This window comes from Lethenteron reissneri, chromosome 67 (genome assembly GCF_015708825.2).
Source record: "Lethenteron reissneri isolate LAM-NWPU_2019-01 chromosome 67, ASM1570882v1, whole genome shotgun sequence".
In the NCBI taxonomy this organism is placed as follows: domain Eukaryota; kingdom Metazoa; phylum Chordata; class Hyperoartia; order Petromyzontiformes; family Petromyzontidae; genus Lethenteron; species Lethenteron reissneri.
This window is the reverse complement of record NC_083845.1, coordinates 8,026,397-8,043,073: the sequence shown is the minus strand read 5'-3', so window position 1 is coordinate 8,043,073 and position 16,677 is coordinate 8,026,397. Positions and strand designations below refer to the sequence as shown.

General features: G+C 50.8%; 1 protein-coding gene across 3 annotated transcripts; it reads left to right on the top strand.

Annotated features, from left to right (window-relative positions):
• Positions 1-1,439: 1,439 nt before the first annotated feature.
• LOC133360200 (rab9 effector protein with kelch motifs-like) lies at positions 1,440-15,493 on the top strand. 3 transcript variants are annotated; one of them, XM_061578822.1, is made up of 9 exons: positions 1,440-1,593; positions 2,710-2,788; positions 4,764-4,921; positions 5,297-5,602; positions 6,163-6,324; positions 7,415-7,564; positions 9,128-9,277; positions 10,219-10,319; positions 11,449-15,493. In XM_061578822.1, exons 2-9 carry the CDS (start codon positions 2,736-2,738, stop codon positions 11,797-11,799), a joined length of 1,431 nt encoding a protein of 476 aa, XP_061434806.1. In that variant the 5' UTR covers positions 1,440-1,593; positions 2,710-2,735; the 3' UTR covers positions 11,800-15,493. The 3 variants fall into 3 exon arrangements, with proteins under 3 accessions (XP_061434806.1, XP_061434803.1, XP_061434807.1); XM_061578819.1 differs by lacking the exon at positions 1,440-1,593 and adding an exon at positions 1,615-2,014; XM_061578823.1 differs by lacking the exon at positions 1,440-1,593 and adding an exon at positions 1,615-2,014 and having other exon boundaries at positions 2,687-2,788.
• The last annotated feature ends 1,184 nt before the right edge of the window (positions 15,494-16,677 follow it).

Genomic DNA, 16,677 nt, shown 5'->3' with positions numbered 1-16,677 from the left:
TATAAGGTAATATATAGTATCGTAATTTTATAGTGAATATACAGCAGTGTGGTATACAATAGGGTAGGTAGAATAATACATAGTGTAATATTACAATGTATAGTCTATAAGCATATTAGTTGCTGCGGCGCCAAATTATTAACATTCCTTCACTTTATTAATTCTAACCTTACTCCCTTCCCTTTGATACTGCGAATCCTGCATAATGCATGGGCATAATGACTTTAAACCCCTCGCCAAACCTCCTACGCATTTCACAAGTAGTACTAATCGCATATCTGCATTTCCCATAAATATGCTAAATTCCTCTTGATATGCAAATTATTTTGTTAAGGCGCTCTTCCCCCCTCCATCCCAGCTTAAATATACTCTGTCTTCTCGACAGACCTGTTCTCCACCTGAGGACGGCTGCTTGCGTTGTGGCCGAAACGTCGTGAGAATTATTTTATTATGTTTTATTTTTTATTATTTTATTATTTCCCTTCTACGTGACTTTACCGAAAGAACCAAGAAGATGAATCCCTGCAGTCACGAAAGTTTTAAATCGAAAAATAATTATGTAATATAATTATTGTATTATATAATAATACTATATTAGATTATTATTTTTTGCTTTATTTTATTATATTATATAATTATAAAATGTGTTATTTTTATTATTTTATTACTTCCCTTCTACGTGACTTTACCAAAAGAACCAAGAAGATGAATCCCTGCAGTTACGAAAGCTTTAAATCGAAAAATAATTATGTAATATAATAAATATTTTATTATATAATAATACTATATTAGTTTATTATTTTTGCTTTATTTTATTATATTATATAATTATAAAATGTGTTCTTTTTATTATTTTATTATTTCCCTTCTACGTGACTTTACCGAAAGAACCAAGAAGATGAATCCCTGCAGTCACGAAAGTTTTAAATCGAAAAATAATTATGTAATATAATTATTGTATTATATAATAATACTATATTAGTTTATTATTTTTGCTTTATTTTATTATATTATATAATTATAAAATGTGTTACTTTTTATTATTTTATTATTTCCCTTCTACGTGACTTTACCGAAAGAACCAAGAAGATGAATCCCTGCAGTCACGAAAGCTTTAAATCGAAAAATAATTATGGAATATAATTATTTTATTATATAATAATACTATATTAGTTTATTATTTTTGCTTTATTATATTATACAATTTTTATTTTTATTATTTTATTATATTATTATATTATGTAAAATTGTCATTATTTTATTATTTCCCTTCTACGTGATGACTTTACCGAAAGAATCAAGAAGATAACCATACTAACTTCCGGCGTCCGTATCTCGCTGACGTCATCGCTTAACAACCAATCGTATTCGTCGTTACATCGTCACTCGGTAATCGACGGACCAATCGGAGGCGTCGTCTTATCTCGGCTCCACCCCCTCCGCTCCGTGACCGTCACATTTGTGATGCGCCGCTTCGCTTATTCGTCGCTTAAGCATTTAACTTTATTAAGTTTTAGTCGCTTGCCTCTGTAACACCAGCACGTGTTGACGCGTGGCGCCTCATTGAAGCCGGCGATTCACACGCACTTGACCGTACGTGTTGTCTACGGGGGGGGGGGGGAGGAGCGGGGGCCGTTAAAATAGGTACCAATTTGTGATAAAGAGTGTGAATTCCTGCGTTTCACGAAAGCTTTAAGTCAAGATTTTATTCTAAGCCGGTTGGAGCACTGGTCGGTGCTCGGATGGGCGACCTCCGTGCGTAGCAGATGGTCTTTATTAAGAATGCTTATTGTGCTTGTATATGCAGGGACATCATCATTATTATTCTTAGCGATTACAATTTCCTGACCAAAGTTGTTATCACAAGCAGCGGACTCGATTAACCCATTCCTGGGCCTTCGCATGAAGTGCCTTGCTGCGTTGCGTCAACATCGCCACTCGAGGGAGACAAAGGCGGCCGGGCGTGGTGCTGGCCACCCACCCTCATCCTCGTGTGTCATCCCGGCCTTCACAGGTGCTACTCTCCAACAGCATTAGCCCCAACAGTCTTGTTACGTGAGGGATCTTTGTCTTGTTGTGTCTCACACACCTGGTGTGTACCTGACGTTTACACACCAGGTGCGGTGTGTAAACATCGCCATTGGGGAGACAAAGGCGGCCGGGCGTGGTGTTGGCCACCCACAACCCTCTTGTGCCACAGTGCCGGCCTTCATAGGTGCTGCTGATATTCCCTAACAGCGCTTGCCCCAACAGTCTGTGAAGGCGATGTGAATGTGAGAGCGAATGTGTGTGCGTGTATGAGTGAGTGGAGTTTCGATTTAAAGCTTTCGTGACTGCAGGGATTCATCTTCTTGGTTCTTTCGGTAAAGTCACGTAGAAGGAAAATAATAAAAATCAAACATAATAAAATAATTCTCACGACGTTTCGGCCACAACGCAAGCAGCCGTCTTCAGGTGGAGAACAGGTCTGTCGTGAGAATTATTTTATTGTTTTATTTATATTATTTTATTATTTTCCTTCTACGTGACTTTACCGAAAGAACCAAGAAGACGAGTGGAGTTTGTATGTTCTCCCCGTCTTCTGCATGGGGTTTTCTCCGTTGAATGCCACTAATAACTACCCGGTTACCTAGCAGGTAATGCGTCCTGCGCTCTTTTGTTATTTCCTGAATGAAGCTGTCGGAAGCTCGTGGTGTTTTCATTTCGCAGGCAGCAGTGCTGGAAGATCAGGAATCATGGATTTGCATGCCATCCTGGAGCCTGGTGACATCCCAAAGCCGGGACTTTGGTAAGGAGGCATTCATTCATAGCCACCACGTTGAAGTTCTTTCGCACAGTACAACCCATGGGTGCCCGTTGACCCAACTTTGGGGCGCGCATTTTTTTTTTTTGCGATCCCGACCGCAATTTTTTTTTCAATAAATTAGGGGAGAAAATTACAATCAAATGATAACGTGAATGAACAGTGTTACTTGTATTGGAAATAATGTATTTTTGTTCCAGACGATTGTTTTGATCCCCCTCGGACAAATGAAATATCCTGATTCATAATTGATTTTTGAGATGTTAGCCCACCGTAACGATCTGACCAACATTTGTGTCGTTAAGAACCTGCACTAGCGGGCACGTCCAACCTAATTAAAGTGTCACCCGTAAAAGCGTTTAACGGTTTGTTATCGCTTGAGTTCACACGGTGCGTTCAATCAGAATCAGAATGTGTATTCTTAGGTTTTTTCGGTAAAGTATAATAATAAAAAGTGGGCCATTCCTGGCCCTTCCCCCCCCTCAACCATTATATATACGGAGTGGTATCTCCTGTAATCTCTCATTTACTTGATACAGCTGTCGGGCTGTGACGGTTCCACCTGAAGACGGAAGCTTGTGTTGCCTCCGAAACGTCGTGATTTTTATTTTATTTTTATTTTATTTTACTTTAATTAATTATAATTTTTTACCTACGTGACTTTACCGAAAAGACCTAAGAATATGAATCCTTGCAGTCACGAAAGCTTCAAATCTAGAATCAGAATGTGTATTTATACTGGAGGAGGAATCCGATGAGCTTTCAAGCTTTTTTTTCACACATGTCCAGTAGGTGCACAGGGTCAGAAAGTTACAACAACAATCACAATTACAGTGGTAAATCGGTATACGTCGTTAATTCGTTCCGGAAGGTAGGACTTTTACCGAAAATGACGTATACCAAACGGATTTTTCCCATAAGAAATAACGGGAAAGGAAATAATCCATTCCAGAGTATAAGAAATAATATTTTTTGGGCATATTATACATTAATGGGGTTGTATAAAATAATTTAGACACTACTTATTACTCAAATGCATACATAAATTAAAATAAATGCATAAATAAATAAAAATAAATTTAAATAAAAATACAATTTAACATCACTTTACTTTGCTGAGAGAAGTTGATAGCAAGCGCGTCGTATCCCAAGCAACACGTCGTATCTCAAGACATTTCTCTCTCGTCAAAACACAACGTCTACCACACTCGACGTATTCCAAAGCGGTCGTATACCGAGGTATGACTACAAAAAACACGATAGGAGTGGCAAAGTATAGAAAAGGTTATAAAATCACCAAAAAATGAAGAATGAGACTCAACAATTTTTTTTATTTTACCAGGTCAGGCCCACTGAGCTATGAGCTCCTTTTTCAGAAGCGACTTGGCCACAAATGATAGCTCAGTGAAGTGGCTTATCGCGTGGAAATTTATAGCAGCCAAAATAATCCAAGTAGTCTAAACACGTGTTTATAAATGTGGAGGGAAAAAAACTGGAGGACCCGGAGAAAGACATCCACGCGGCCACGGGGAGAAGGTGCAAAATCCAAATATACAGCCGTCAGGGTCGGGATCGAACCCCTGACCTTCTGCATACCAGGCAAGGAAGATATATGTGTGTATGTAGAACGTCTTTGGCTCCTTACGTAGTCAACTGTGCTAATCGGAGATGCGAGGGAAGGACAACAAACTAAGCACAAAAAGCAGTTCTCAAGAAATTAGTTCTCAATCTAAATTATTTATAAGTGCGTAGCTCCAGCGGCTTCTTGACATCGGAAGGAAGAGCGTTCCAGACGGCCGCAGAAGCGCATCTGAAAGCGGGGTTGGGGAGCAGCCGGCCGGGGGTGTACGTATACGCGTGTATGTGTGTGTTTCGTACGTGTACGTATAATCGTGTATATACGCAGCGTGTACGTGTGTGTGTGTGCCCCCCCTCCCCTCCCCATCTGGCCGTGGGGCAGGTACGTGTTAGCCCCACGTGGCCAACCGCCCCCCGTCACCGTGGGCCACACCTGCACGCACCTGGCGGGCTCACGGCGCGGAGCCATGGGACGGGTGCTGATCGTCGGCGGAGCCAATCCCGAGGCCAGCTTCAAGCACACGGTGGTTCTGGACCTGGGTGCGCTCACGCGCGTATTTGTGTGTGTGTGGCGTTGTGGTGGTGGGAGCCGTAGCGTAGCGGTTAGCGCGCTGCGCTGCGAACCCGGTGACCCGGGTTCGATTCCCGCTCACGGCCAACATCCGTGACCAATATATGAACCGATCCTGGGCCTCCCCAGGTGAACTTAGCCGCAAATGAGCACCTGGTGATGTGTTTAAACATTGTCAGTAGGGAGATGAAGGTACCTGGGCGTGGTGCTGGCCACCCACCTTCTCGTGTGCCGTGCCGGCCTTCATAGGTCCTCGCTAACAGCACTTGCCCCAACAGTTTGTTACAGGCTATACAGAGAATCTTTGTCTTTGTGTGCGTGTGTGTCTCTCTGCGCGCGTGTAGATACCTACGAGTGGCGTACCCCCGACTGGCGCGGCCTGCAGCCGCGCTACGAACATGCCGCCTTCATCTCTCCCTCCGCCCCCCTCGCTGAAAGTAGTCCCGCCGATGAAAATAGTTCCACCCCGGAAGGCGGTGGCGGGCGCGCAAGTGGTGCCGAGGTGGCTTTGGATGGAAGCCCTCGCGGCTCCACAGAGAGCCCTCCTCCTCCTCCTCCATCGCTCGCGAGTAACAGCTCCGCCGGGCTGTGGGTCTTTGGCGGAGCCGATCGTACGGGCAACAGGAATTGCGTTCAGCGGTTGGATTTGGGTGAGTCGCCCCTTCGCGTAACGCGGTCGCCTGGCATAGTGGGGAGGGTCTTGACGATGCAAATTTAGTGAGATTATTACGTGGTCGAAACCAAAAATAAATGGCTTATAACTCTTAATATGAAACGTATGTATATGTTCAATATCCATACATGGGTAAGTATGAAAGTTACAAATCACATTTGCAAATGCAGTTGTATCCAGCACTCATTATGCTTCAGGATATTAATTTAAGGCAGAGTTACGATGTTAAGGGAGGAAACAGGGCTGTTCCAAAATATTGGTACGTGCGTATGTTGAACTTCTTTCGCACCATACGTAGACAACCCTGCTAATCAAAGGTGCGGGGGAAGGACAACAAACTAAACACAAAAAGTAGTTCTAAAGTAATGAGTTTGTTAATCTAGACGACGATTTAAAAGTGCATCATAGCTCCAGTGGCTTCCTAATATCAGAAGGAAGAGCGTTCCAGACAGCCACAGCAGCGCGTCCGAAAGCGCGCGACGCGGTAACCAGGTTTGAATGGGGCCGGGTTTGGGGGGGCGTCTCTGTGTTTGTCAGAGCAACGCAGGTGGGAGAGCCCCCCAGTGGGGGGCACCCCCCCCTGCCCCCGCACGTACCACAGCGGTGCGGCGGCGGTGGGGGGCACGCTGTACGTCGTGGGGGGCGGAGCGCACGGGGCGAGCGCCGTCAGGGACGCCCGCCTCTACGCCTTCGACTCTGGTGAGTGTACCCCCCCCACACGAGGTCCACTCAGCCTCAAACGAGTAGTACTTGTGTCTGTGTGTATGGATAGGCGCGGCCGGACGTGGTGCTGGCCACCCACCCCTTCGCGTGCCGTGCCGGCCTTCATAGGTGCGACTCGCTAAGAAGCACTTGCCCCGACAGTCTGTTAAGCCTATACGGGGGGGCGGGTATCTTTGTCTTTCTCTTGTTGCTGCAATGGAGCGCTTGTGGAGAGAGTGGAACAATTCCCATATTCGTGGCAGTGCGCTCACGACGGGTTCCGGTTTGGCAGCGGAGATCGCACTTCGAATCTGTCAAGTGGAATTATCTTCTCATTGGCTGCGTAAGTAATGGCTGTGTGGAAGCTGCTTAGCCTGTCGCTGCAAATGAAGACTAGGCTCTTCTCTGCCACTACACAGTCTCGCCATCTCTTCTCTACGCTTGTAAAACGTGGACTCCGACTGGAACACCCGCACCGGCTGCTTGAAACATTCAGGCTGGCCCTGCTTATGATCAATCCTGGTTTGAACCAGACTAGATTACAGTGTGAGGCGCTTACAGATCCTTGAAAGATCTGGACTTGGTCCCATCATCAGTGAGCTCCAACGGCAGGCGAGGCTGCGTTGGCCAGCCACCGCATGTCCAAGCAGCTTCTGTTTGGCCAGATGGAGGGGGATAAATGGGTGCAGCACGGGCTAGAGAACAGATGGGTTGATGAGTGGGTGAGTGAGCGGCATGGGCTGGTGAAAAGGTGGACTGATGAGTGAGTGTGTGAGTGAGTGAGTGAGTGGATGAGTAAGTGAGTGTGTGAGTGAGTGAGTGAGTGGATGAGTAAGTGTGTGAGTGAGTGAGTGGATGAGTAAGTGAGTGAGCGGAAGAGTGAGTTTGATGAGTGGGTGGGTGAGTGAGTGGCACGAGCTGGAGAAGAGACGGAGCTGATGCGGTACAGGGAGTATGTGGAGCTGAGTGGACTTGCCGATGACCGGTACCAGCGGTGTCAAGCTCGGCTTCTGTGGAGAACCACCACTGCGGTGCGTGTACGGTAGCGACGCTGTGGTAGTGACGCGTACCGTTCTGTCCCGCGCAGTGAACCGGCGCTGGTCGTGCCCCGAGACCACCGGCGCGGCCCCGTCACCGCGGCACGGCCACGCGGTGGCGTGCGTCGGCGCTCGGCTTTACGTGCACGCTGGCATGGACGGTGCCGACTTCCTCTCCGACCTCCACGTGCTGGACACCGGTGAGCGTGCCGGACATGGGAGCCGAGTCGCGGCTACTAACGCCGCGCGAAGAGGGCCTTTCCCAGGGTCTCTCTTGAGACTCATCCGTTAACACTTGGCACCTCCGATGAGTACGGTTGGCTACGGAATGTTCTAAAGAAGTTCAACGTAATACATACTAGGGGCACCGTGGTGGCTATGAGATGTTAACTACTTCGCCTGGTGTACAGGAGGTCGTTGGTTCGATCCCGACACTGACACCTGCTGTATATTTGGAGTTTGCGTGTCTCTCTCTCATCATCATCACGGTGGCTAGGAGATGTTAACTACCTCGCCTGGTGTACAGGAGGTCATAGGTTCGATCCCGACCCTGACACCTGCTGCTGTATATTTGGAGTTTGCATCTCTCTCTCTGTGGTCACGTGGATTTTTCTCCGGGTCCTCCGGTTTTTCCCTCCACGTATCGAGCATTTGGCTGCCGCCATAAATTTCCACGCGATGATAAGCCACTTCGCCGAGCGATCATTCGCGATAGCCACGCTTCTGAAAAAGAGCCATGAAGCTCAGTTCAGCCTTACCTGGTAAAATAAAAATTGTTTTCGTTTAGTTTTAACACTACACCCGAATAAATCCTCTGGGGGGGTGGGCGCGCGTCAGAGGTCGCAAACGGGGTTTGATTCCTTACCCGTATCCGGCCGCACCAGGGTCGCAAACGGGAACCCGTACGGGTATCGGGTAGGGTACGGGTATCGGGTACCCGGTTGCGACCTCTGCTGTGGTCCTCGCCTGTCCATGCCGTGTGCACACTAGGGGGCGCCCGAGTCTTTGCGAGCGGACTCATTCCCGATTCGTGGCGAAATCTTCGCTGCCGTCGTAGTCATCGTCGCCGGCGGCGATCGTCGTCCGCTCGTCTGTCACTATTCTGTCACCCCCCCCCACCCCCCCCGAATAACATTTGCGGTTAACTTTGCAGCATTGGGATGTTGGGTAAACACACACAGTTGTATACACAACAACAACAACAACAATGACAACAGGTGGCACGACCCGGATACACGACAGAGATACGTTGCGGCTGTTTGGAATTCTCTTCCAGGATATTAGGAAGCCGTTGGAGCTAATGCACTTTTACATCTCGATTCAAATCTCATTTCTTTTGAACTGCTATTTCTGTTCAGCACGGTTGGGTACGTACGGTACAACAACAGCAGGCGGCACAACCGGAATACACGATGGAGAGACTCGCAACGGCACAACCGTGTAAACCCACGCAGCCGTGCACAACAACAACAACAACGGGTGGCACAACAACAACCGCCATTCGCCACTAAGTGGCGGTGACGTCACCACAACGCTTGTGCCAGGCCATGTGCACCTTGAGGCCACGTGAAGTGTCGAACGCCCTCTGGCAGGAGGTCACGGGGCAGACCCAGCAGGTGCTACGGGTCGACTGACTGAGATGACCGAGATGACCGAGATGACCGAGATGACTGGCTGATGCACCACCTGTGCCCCCTACTCCGCCAACGGGTGGTACGACCACGTGATGACGCGCGCTTTGTCTTCCCTGCCCCGGCCCACAGCGGCCCTGCGCTGGGAGAAGGTGCGTTGCCGTGGGGACGTCCCGTCGGGCCGCGCCGCGCACGCCGCCCTGGCCCACGGCAGGTTCCTCTTCACGTTCGGGGGCCTGGGCCCCGCGGGGGCCTTGAGCTGCGCCTACAAGTTTCACGTCGGTGAGCGACGCGCGCACGCTGGCACGCACGCACACACGCACGCACACACGCTGGCACTCACGCGCGCACGCTGGCACGCACGCTGGCACGCACGCTGGCACGCACGCGCGCACACTGGCACGCACACACGCGCGCACGCTGGCACGCACGCACACACGCTGGCACGCGCGCTGACACACGCACGCTGGCACGCACGCACACGCACGTTGGCACGCACGCACACACGCTGGCACGCACGCTGACACACGCACGCTGGCACGCACGCACGCACGCACACACGCACGTTGGCACGCACGCACACACGCTGGCACGCACGCTGACACACGCACGCTGGCACGCACGCACACACGCACGTTGGCACGCACGCACACACGCTGGCACGCACGCTGACACACGCACGCTGGCACGCACGCACACACGCACGTTGGCACGCATGCACGCATGCTGGCACGCACGCTGGAAAGTGCGCTGGCACGCGTGCTGGCACGCACGCTGGCACGCAGGCACACTAGCACACAGACGCATGGGCACGTGGGAAGGACCCATGCACACGCGTGTACGTACGTTTTGTGTATAAGGGCGCGGCGGTGGCGAGGTGTTAACTACCTCGCCTGGTGTACAGGAGGTCGTGGGTTCGATTCCGACCCTGACGCCTGCTGCTGTATATTTGGAGTTTTTGTGTGTCTCTCGCTCCCCGTGGTCGTGTGGATTTTTCCCCGGGTCCTCCGGTATTTCCCTCCACATTCAGAATCAATAGCACACATTTAAAGTATTGCTGTTATAAATTTCCACGCGATAAGCCACTTCGTTGTGCTATCATTTGTGGCCAGATCGCTTTGACCTTCATGCGTGAATTGATGGGCGCTTGTGATGAACAGTTGTTGTGATGGGCGCTTGTGATGGACGCTTGCGATGGACGGTTTTATGTACGTTGTTGGCAGATAAGCAGCGGTGGACGCTGGTGAAGCTGAACTGTCCACCCCCGGCCCCACGACTCGACCATGCCATGTGTATCATCCCCTGGGTCACCCGTCTCAGACCGGTACGACAACGACACACGCGCTGCACAGCTGTCCCGTGCGCAGGCAAGGCCGAGTGCACGCTCGCAAGGCTCAGCGATGACCCCAGGTCAATTGCACGATTGCGCTACTCAGCACTATCCTCTGTAGGCTCTCACGATACCCTTCCACGCACTCTCCTGCCTCTCCCCTCTCATCTCACTCCACTCCCCTCCACGCACTCTCCTGCCTCTCCCCTCTCATCTCACTCCACTCCCCTCCACGCTCTCTCTTGCCTCTCCCCTCTCATCTCACTCTACCCCCCTCCACGCTCTCTCCTGCCTCTCCCCTCTCATCTCACTCCACTCCCCTCCACGCACTCTCCTACCTCTCCCCTCCCATCTCACTCCACTCCCCTCCACACTCTCTCCTGCCTCTCCCCTCCCATCTCACTCCACTCCCCTCCACACACTCTCCTGCCTCTCCCCTCTCATCTCACTCCACTCCCCTCCACGCACTCTCCTGCCTCTCCCCTCTCATCTCGCTCCACTCCTCTCCACGTTCTGTCCTGCCTCTCCCCTCTCATCTCACTCCACTCCCCTCCACGCAATTTCCTGGGGCTGCGAGGTGGCTAGGAGATGGCAGTACAACACGTGTGTTTTTGACCCCATTCGTGTGGATCTCTGAAGAGTTAACCCTTTATACGCATGGTGGGTTTCCTCCCACTTTCAAGAGCACGCTTTACAAATTAAATGTTGCCAAACATCTCAGTTTTGCAGGACCCTCTTGAAAAACGGTATTTGGACTCGGTGATGGTGAGATCTCCCTCGCCTGGTATACAGGAGGTCATGGGTTCGATCCTGACCTTGACGCCTGGAAATTCTTCCCGTGGTTCCGTGAATTTTTCTCCGGGTCCTCCGGATTTTTCCTTCCCCATTTAGAATAAACGTTCATCCCGATTATTTGGCTTCTATAAATCTCCACGTGATAAGCCACTTTGTAGAGCTATAATTTGTGGCCAGGTCGTTTCTGAAATACAGCTACTCAGCTCATTGGGCCTTACCTGCTAAAGTAAAACATAGTTTGAAGTTTGAGTTGGTTTAATACTTACGTTGATTTTCAAAAGCTGACAGCCGCCCATTTCACAAACACGTCCGTCCGCCCAATCCGTAGGACTCACCAGAACTACCATCACAAGACGCAGCTGCTGCTGTTGCCGGAGCCTCATCACCTCCTCATCCTCCTCCTCGTGACGCTGCTGGTCAGTCCGAGTCGGCCCCACGCCGCTCACCCGACGAGACGGAGCGTGCCGCTTCCCCATCGTCCGCTCCCAGCGGAGCGACCGGCGTCGCGCCGCTGCACGGCCCGGACGTTGTCACCGCCGGCGCTGGTCGGGGCCCGGCATCGGTGATCGGAGACCCCGGCGGCACCGCCGGTGGCAGCGCGTCCCTCTGCCTGGTGTTCGGAGGCATGGATGGAGAGGGAGAGATTTTCAACGACTGCATGGCCATGTTACTGGAGTAGCGAAAGGTGACGCTCGTTGGAAAACGAAACTAAAACCGCTCGAATGTTTTTATTATTGTTTTACCAGGTAAGGCCTCGTTGGCCATCGCAGATGATAGCTCAATGAAGTTGCTTATCGTCATCGGGTGGAAATTTATAGCGTCAGCCAAATACTTGAAGCGCGTGACGTTGATTCTAAATGCGGAGGAAAGACCGGAGGACCCGGAGGAAAGTCCATGCAACCAGTGGAGAGAGAGAGAGACACTGCAAGCTCCAAATATACAGCAAGCGTCAGGGTTGAGATCGAACCCACGACCTCCTGCATACCAGGTGAAGTAGTTAACATCTCACCACTCACAGTCAGGAGGGTGCTGCTGCTGCTTTGCACTACTGTCGTGTTGTATTGCGTTTGTTGATTTGAAGCTTTCGTGACTGCAGGAATCCATATCTTAGTTTTTTTCGGTAAAGTCACGTGGGTAGAAAATAAAATAATTATATTTTATACAATAAAATAATAATTATTTTATAAAATAATCTATTTGATTTGATTGTGTTTGTTGTTGTAACGCTTTGACCGCGTGCCCCTACTGGACATTTGTTATAAAAGGGCGTCATGGCTTTAGGGATTCCTCCGGTATGAATAAATATTGTGAATGCCGATTGAGTGATTTGCCAGGTGACCTTTTAAAGTTGGATGCTTAGGTGGAGACCAGTTGCATTGCATGTAGTTTATTGTTGTTGTTGTTGTAGCTGTCGGGAGGAAAGCGGAGAACAGGGGGGAAGTCCACGCAGAACAGGGGGAGAACATACACACTTCACTCCACTCACTCACTCTGTAGAACAAGGGGAGATCACACAAACTCCACTCACTCTGCAGAACAGGGGGAGATCACACAAACTCCACTCACTCACTCTGTAGAACAGGGGGAGATCACACAAACTCCACTCACTCACTCTGTAGAACAGGGGGAGATCACACAAACTCCACTCACTCACTATGTAGAACAGGGGGAGATCACACAAACTCCACTCACTCACTCTGTAGAACAGGCGGAGATCACACAAACTCCACTCACTCACTCTGTAGAACAGGCGGAGATCACACAAACTCCACTCACTCACTCTGTAGAACAGGCGGAGATCACACAAACTCCACTCACTCACTCTGTAGAACAAGAGGGAGAACATACACACTCTACTCACTCACTCTGCAGAACATGAGGAGATCATACAAACTCCACTCACACTCTACAGAACAGAGGGAGAACGTGCAAACTCCACACAGAAAGTTACCCGAGTTCGGAATCGAACTGCGGAGCTTCTTGCTGCGAGGCACGCGCGTTAACGCTGCACTGCCACCCCCGCTCCTGTAAGGCAAAAGCGCAGCCCTGCAGCTGCTTGCTCACACGACTGCTGGTGGAAGGGGCCCACAGTTGACAGTGCCTCCACTGTACCCCACCACAAGCAACTGCTATTTGTACAGAGGCTACGGGGAAGGCCGGGGAGATGTTAACTACCTCGCCTGGTATGCAGAAGGTCGTGGGTTCAATCCTGAACCTGATGCCTGATGTATATTTATAGTTTGCGTGTCTCTCTCCCCTGTGAGATGTTGACTACCTCACCCGGTATGCAGGATGTCGTGGGTTCAATCCCAACCCTGAAGCCTGCTGTGTATTTGGAGTTTGCGTGTCTCTCCCCGTGGCCACGTGGATTTTTCCGCGGGTCCTCCGGTTTTTCTCTCCACGTTTAGAATCAACGCCACGCGTTTAGATTCTTTGGCTGCCATGAATTTTCCACGCGACGGTGATGAGCCACCTGGCTGCGCCATCGTTCGTGATGGACCAGGTCGCTTCTGAAAAAGTCCCCTCCGTAGTTCAGTGAGGGGCCATATCTGGCCAAATACCAAAAACCCAATATCTCAGTTTAGTTCATGAACGTGTCTTTACTCTCCGTCTGGACGATTCGGCCGCAAGCCTTCTTGGCGGAGGGTTTCCCCTCGCCAGCGGGCGGTGCTCGGAGCTGGCCCCGACACGGATGTCCAGTGTCTATGACGGACTGCCACTGCTCCCACCGCCACTCCCCTTCAAACCAATCTGTCTGTCCTGTCCGGGGGGGGCGGCGGGGGGGGGGGGGGGGTAGCGATGAAAGTGGAGCCGTGGGCGGCTCGGACGGGGAGAGAAACAGTCGTTCGGTCGGTCGATCGCGAGGCGCAGTAAACAAGGCAAAGCCTCTTTTGACGGAATTGATCGCGGCTCATAAATGGCAAATTAGAAACATGGGTGGGGGGTGGGGGGAAGCTCTTGGAAAGACAAAAAAATGATTTTTTTTGTTTTATGGTGGAGGCTTGCAAATGTCATTTTTTGTTTAGGGGGCACGGGGTGGCGGGGGACGCGGGTGGGGGGTCATTTCCAGCTGTTTGTATGTAAAGTGCGTACTTTGAACTTTTTTCGCACCAGTACGTAGCCAACCGTGCTAATGGGAGGTGCAGTGCTGAGTCTATGGGCAGTCTTAGTCGATGGGCAGTCTGTATGTAAGTGTGTACGTTGAACTTCTTTCGCACCGTACGTAGCCGAACGTGCTATTGGGAGTTGCGGCGCTGAGACTATGGGCGGTGTTCGTCTACGTGCAGTGACATCGTTGGACTGGGAAAGGCACGTGCTGCATGCAGTGAGGAGGGGGTGCGAGGGTTGCCGGGCACGGAACGGGGGTTTCAAGGGGGCCCATGGCGCACTGGTTGAGGGGCCGGCCATAAATGACGTCACGCACAGGGGGGGGAGGGGGGGGGTGGGTCAGACATTTGTGACGATGTGTGACGAAGGGGGGGGGGAGGTGAGAAATGTGACGTCACATCAACTTTAAATAAATATAGACAACACAGAAAATTTCCTTACTGTGGTTTTCACACCTGATGATGATTGCTTGTGTTGCAATCCACTCACTCTCACTCTGTAGAACAGGGGGAGATCATACAAACTCCACACACTCTGTAGAACAGGGGGAGATCACACAAACTCCACTCACTGTAGAACAGGGGGAGATCATACAAACTCCACTCACTCTCACTCTGTAGAACAGGGGGAGCTCATACAAACTCCACTCACTCACTCTCACTCTGTAGAACAGGGGGAGATCACACAAACTCCACTCACTGTAGAACAGGGGGGGATCATACAAACTCCACTCACTCTGTAGAACAGGGGGAGATCATACAAACTCCACTCACTCACTCTGCAGAACAGGGGGAGCTCATACAAACTCCACTCACTCACTTTTACTCTGTAGAACAGGGGGAGCTCATGCAATCAGTTCCAACTCACTCTGGTCACACGTGTCTGAGCTGCAGCAGAATCTTGTCAGTCCCAGATCGCTCTCTTCAGCCAGCTTCGGACCCACAGATAATTCAACTTTTCTCTGGAAGGAAAGACAGCGTCTGAATGACGCTGTCTTTCAGACGCTGTCTTTCCGACAGACCTGTTCTTCACCTGAGGACGGCTGCTTGCTTTGTGTCCGAAACGTCGTGAGAATTGTGTTTTATTATGTTTTATTTTTATTATGTTATTATTTCCCTTCTACGTGACTTTACCGAAAGAACCAATAAGATGAATCCCTGCAGTCACGAAAGCTTTAAATCGAAATTTTCTCTGGAAGTTCGTTACGAGCGATGGCCTGTGATGATGATGATAATGTTGTTAACCACTACGTGTGTAATAAAGGACTCGACCCTGGTTCTGTCTCCGTGTCCTTTATTTGGGTTCGCGTTCTCCTTCCCTCACGGCACTCCTCCTGAGACTCTCTGCCTGGCAGCTCCACAGCTGCCTTCGCTCCCGTAGCCTTCCGCGCTCCTGCAGCTCCGCTGCAGGCTCTTGGTGCAGCCCTCTGGCTGCTCTCACAGCAGCTCCACCGCTGCTCCCTGTTCCTCCGTGCTCGGTCACCGCTGGCCGGCGGTGCCGAGTCTTACCGTGTGTCGCGATCTCGCCACTCCCCAACCTCAGCCCTCCGTGGCCTCTGTGGCTATCTGGCCATCTCCAACCTCAGCCCTGCGTGGCCTCTGTGGCTATCTCGCCATCTCCAACCTCAGCCCTGCGTGGCCTCTGTGGCTATCTCGCCATCTCCAACCTCAGCCCTGCGTGGCCTCTGTGGCTATCTCGCCATCTCCAACCTCAGCCCTGCGTGGCCTCTGTGGCTATCTCGCCATCTCCAACCTCAGCTCTATCCCCAACTCTCTTCCACCCCGCTGGCTGGCGCCGTCATGAGCCCCTCAGCCACCAGGCTGAGGCACGGCGACCACCCAACGTGTTCACCACCCTTCACTCCCCCGACTGACCCCGATGGCTTCCTGTCTCCCCGCTATAACTTCTCCCCCACGTGACCCTGACTCCTCCCTCTCGGATCGTCATATCCGCCCCGCCCATTTACGCCCGCATTACACGTGCATTACACGTGCAAAAAAAAATACGCACTTTGCCAAACAGCGAAGAACTTCTCCGCTGTCTGGCACAGACGGGCGTCGTTAACTTTCTATACATCAGACAACTACCCTTTCTCGCAACGGGAAATCGGTGGACGGTGGTCGGCCAAAGACGTCGATCAATTTTTCCCGGAGGGTGGGGGGGTGGTGGGTGTGAGGGAGGAATCGTGATAAAGATTAGATGCGAAGACACGGTTGAAAAATAAATTGTGTTCCATGTTTTAAAAAAAATTGTCCCGGGCAAATTTCCAATGCCGGCGATGGTTTCTGTAGAAGTGTCTGGCTGTTGAGTTTTCTTGGCCGAGGTTTACAATTGGCACCCGTAGCCCGGTGATGTTAATGTGAGAGATTAGCGTGTAGAAAGGTTAGAGACTCGATCAGGTGAGCCTTCTTGTCTCGTAGGCTGTTAAAAGCTCTCACAGACGCGTGAA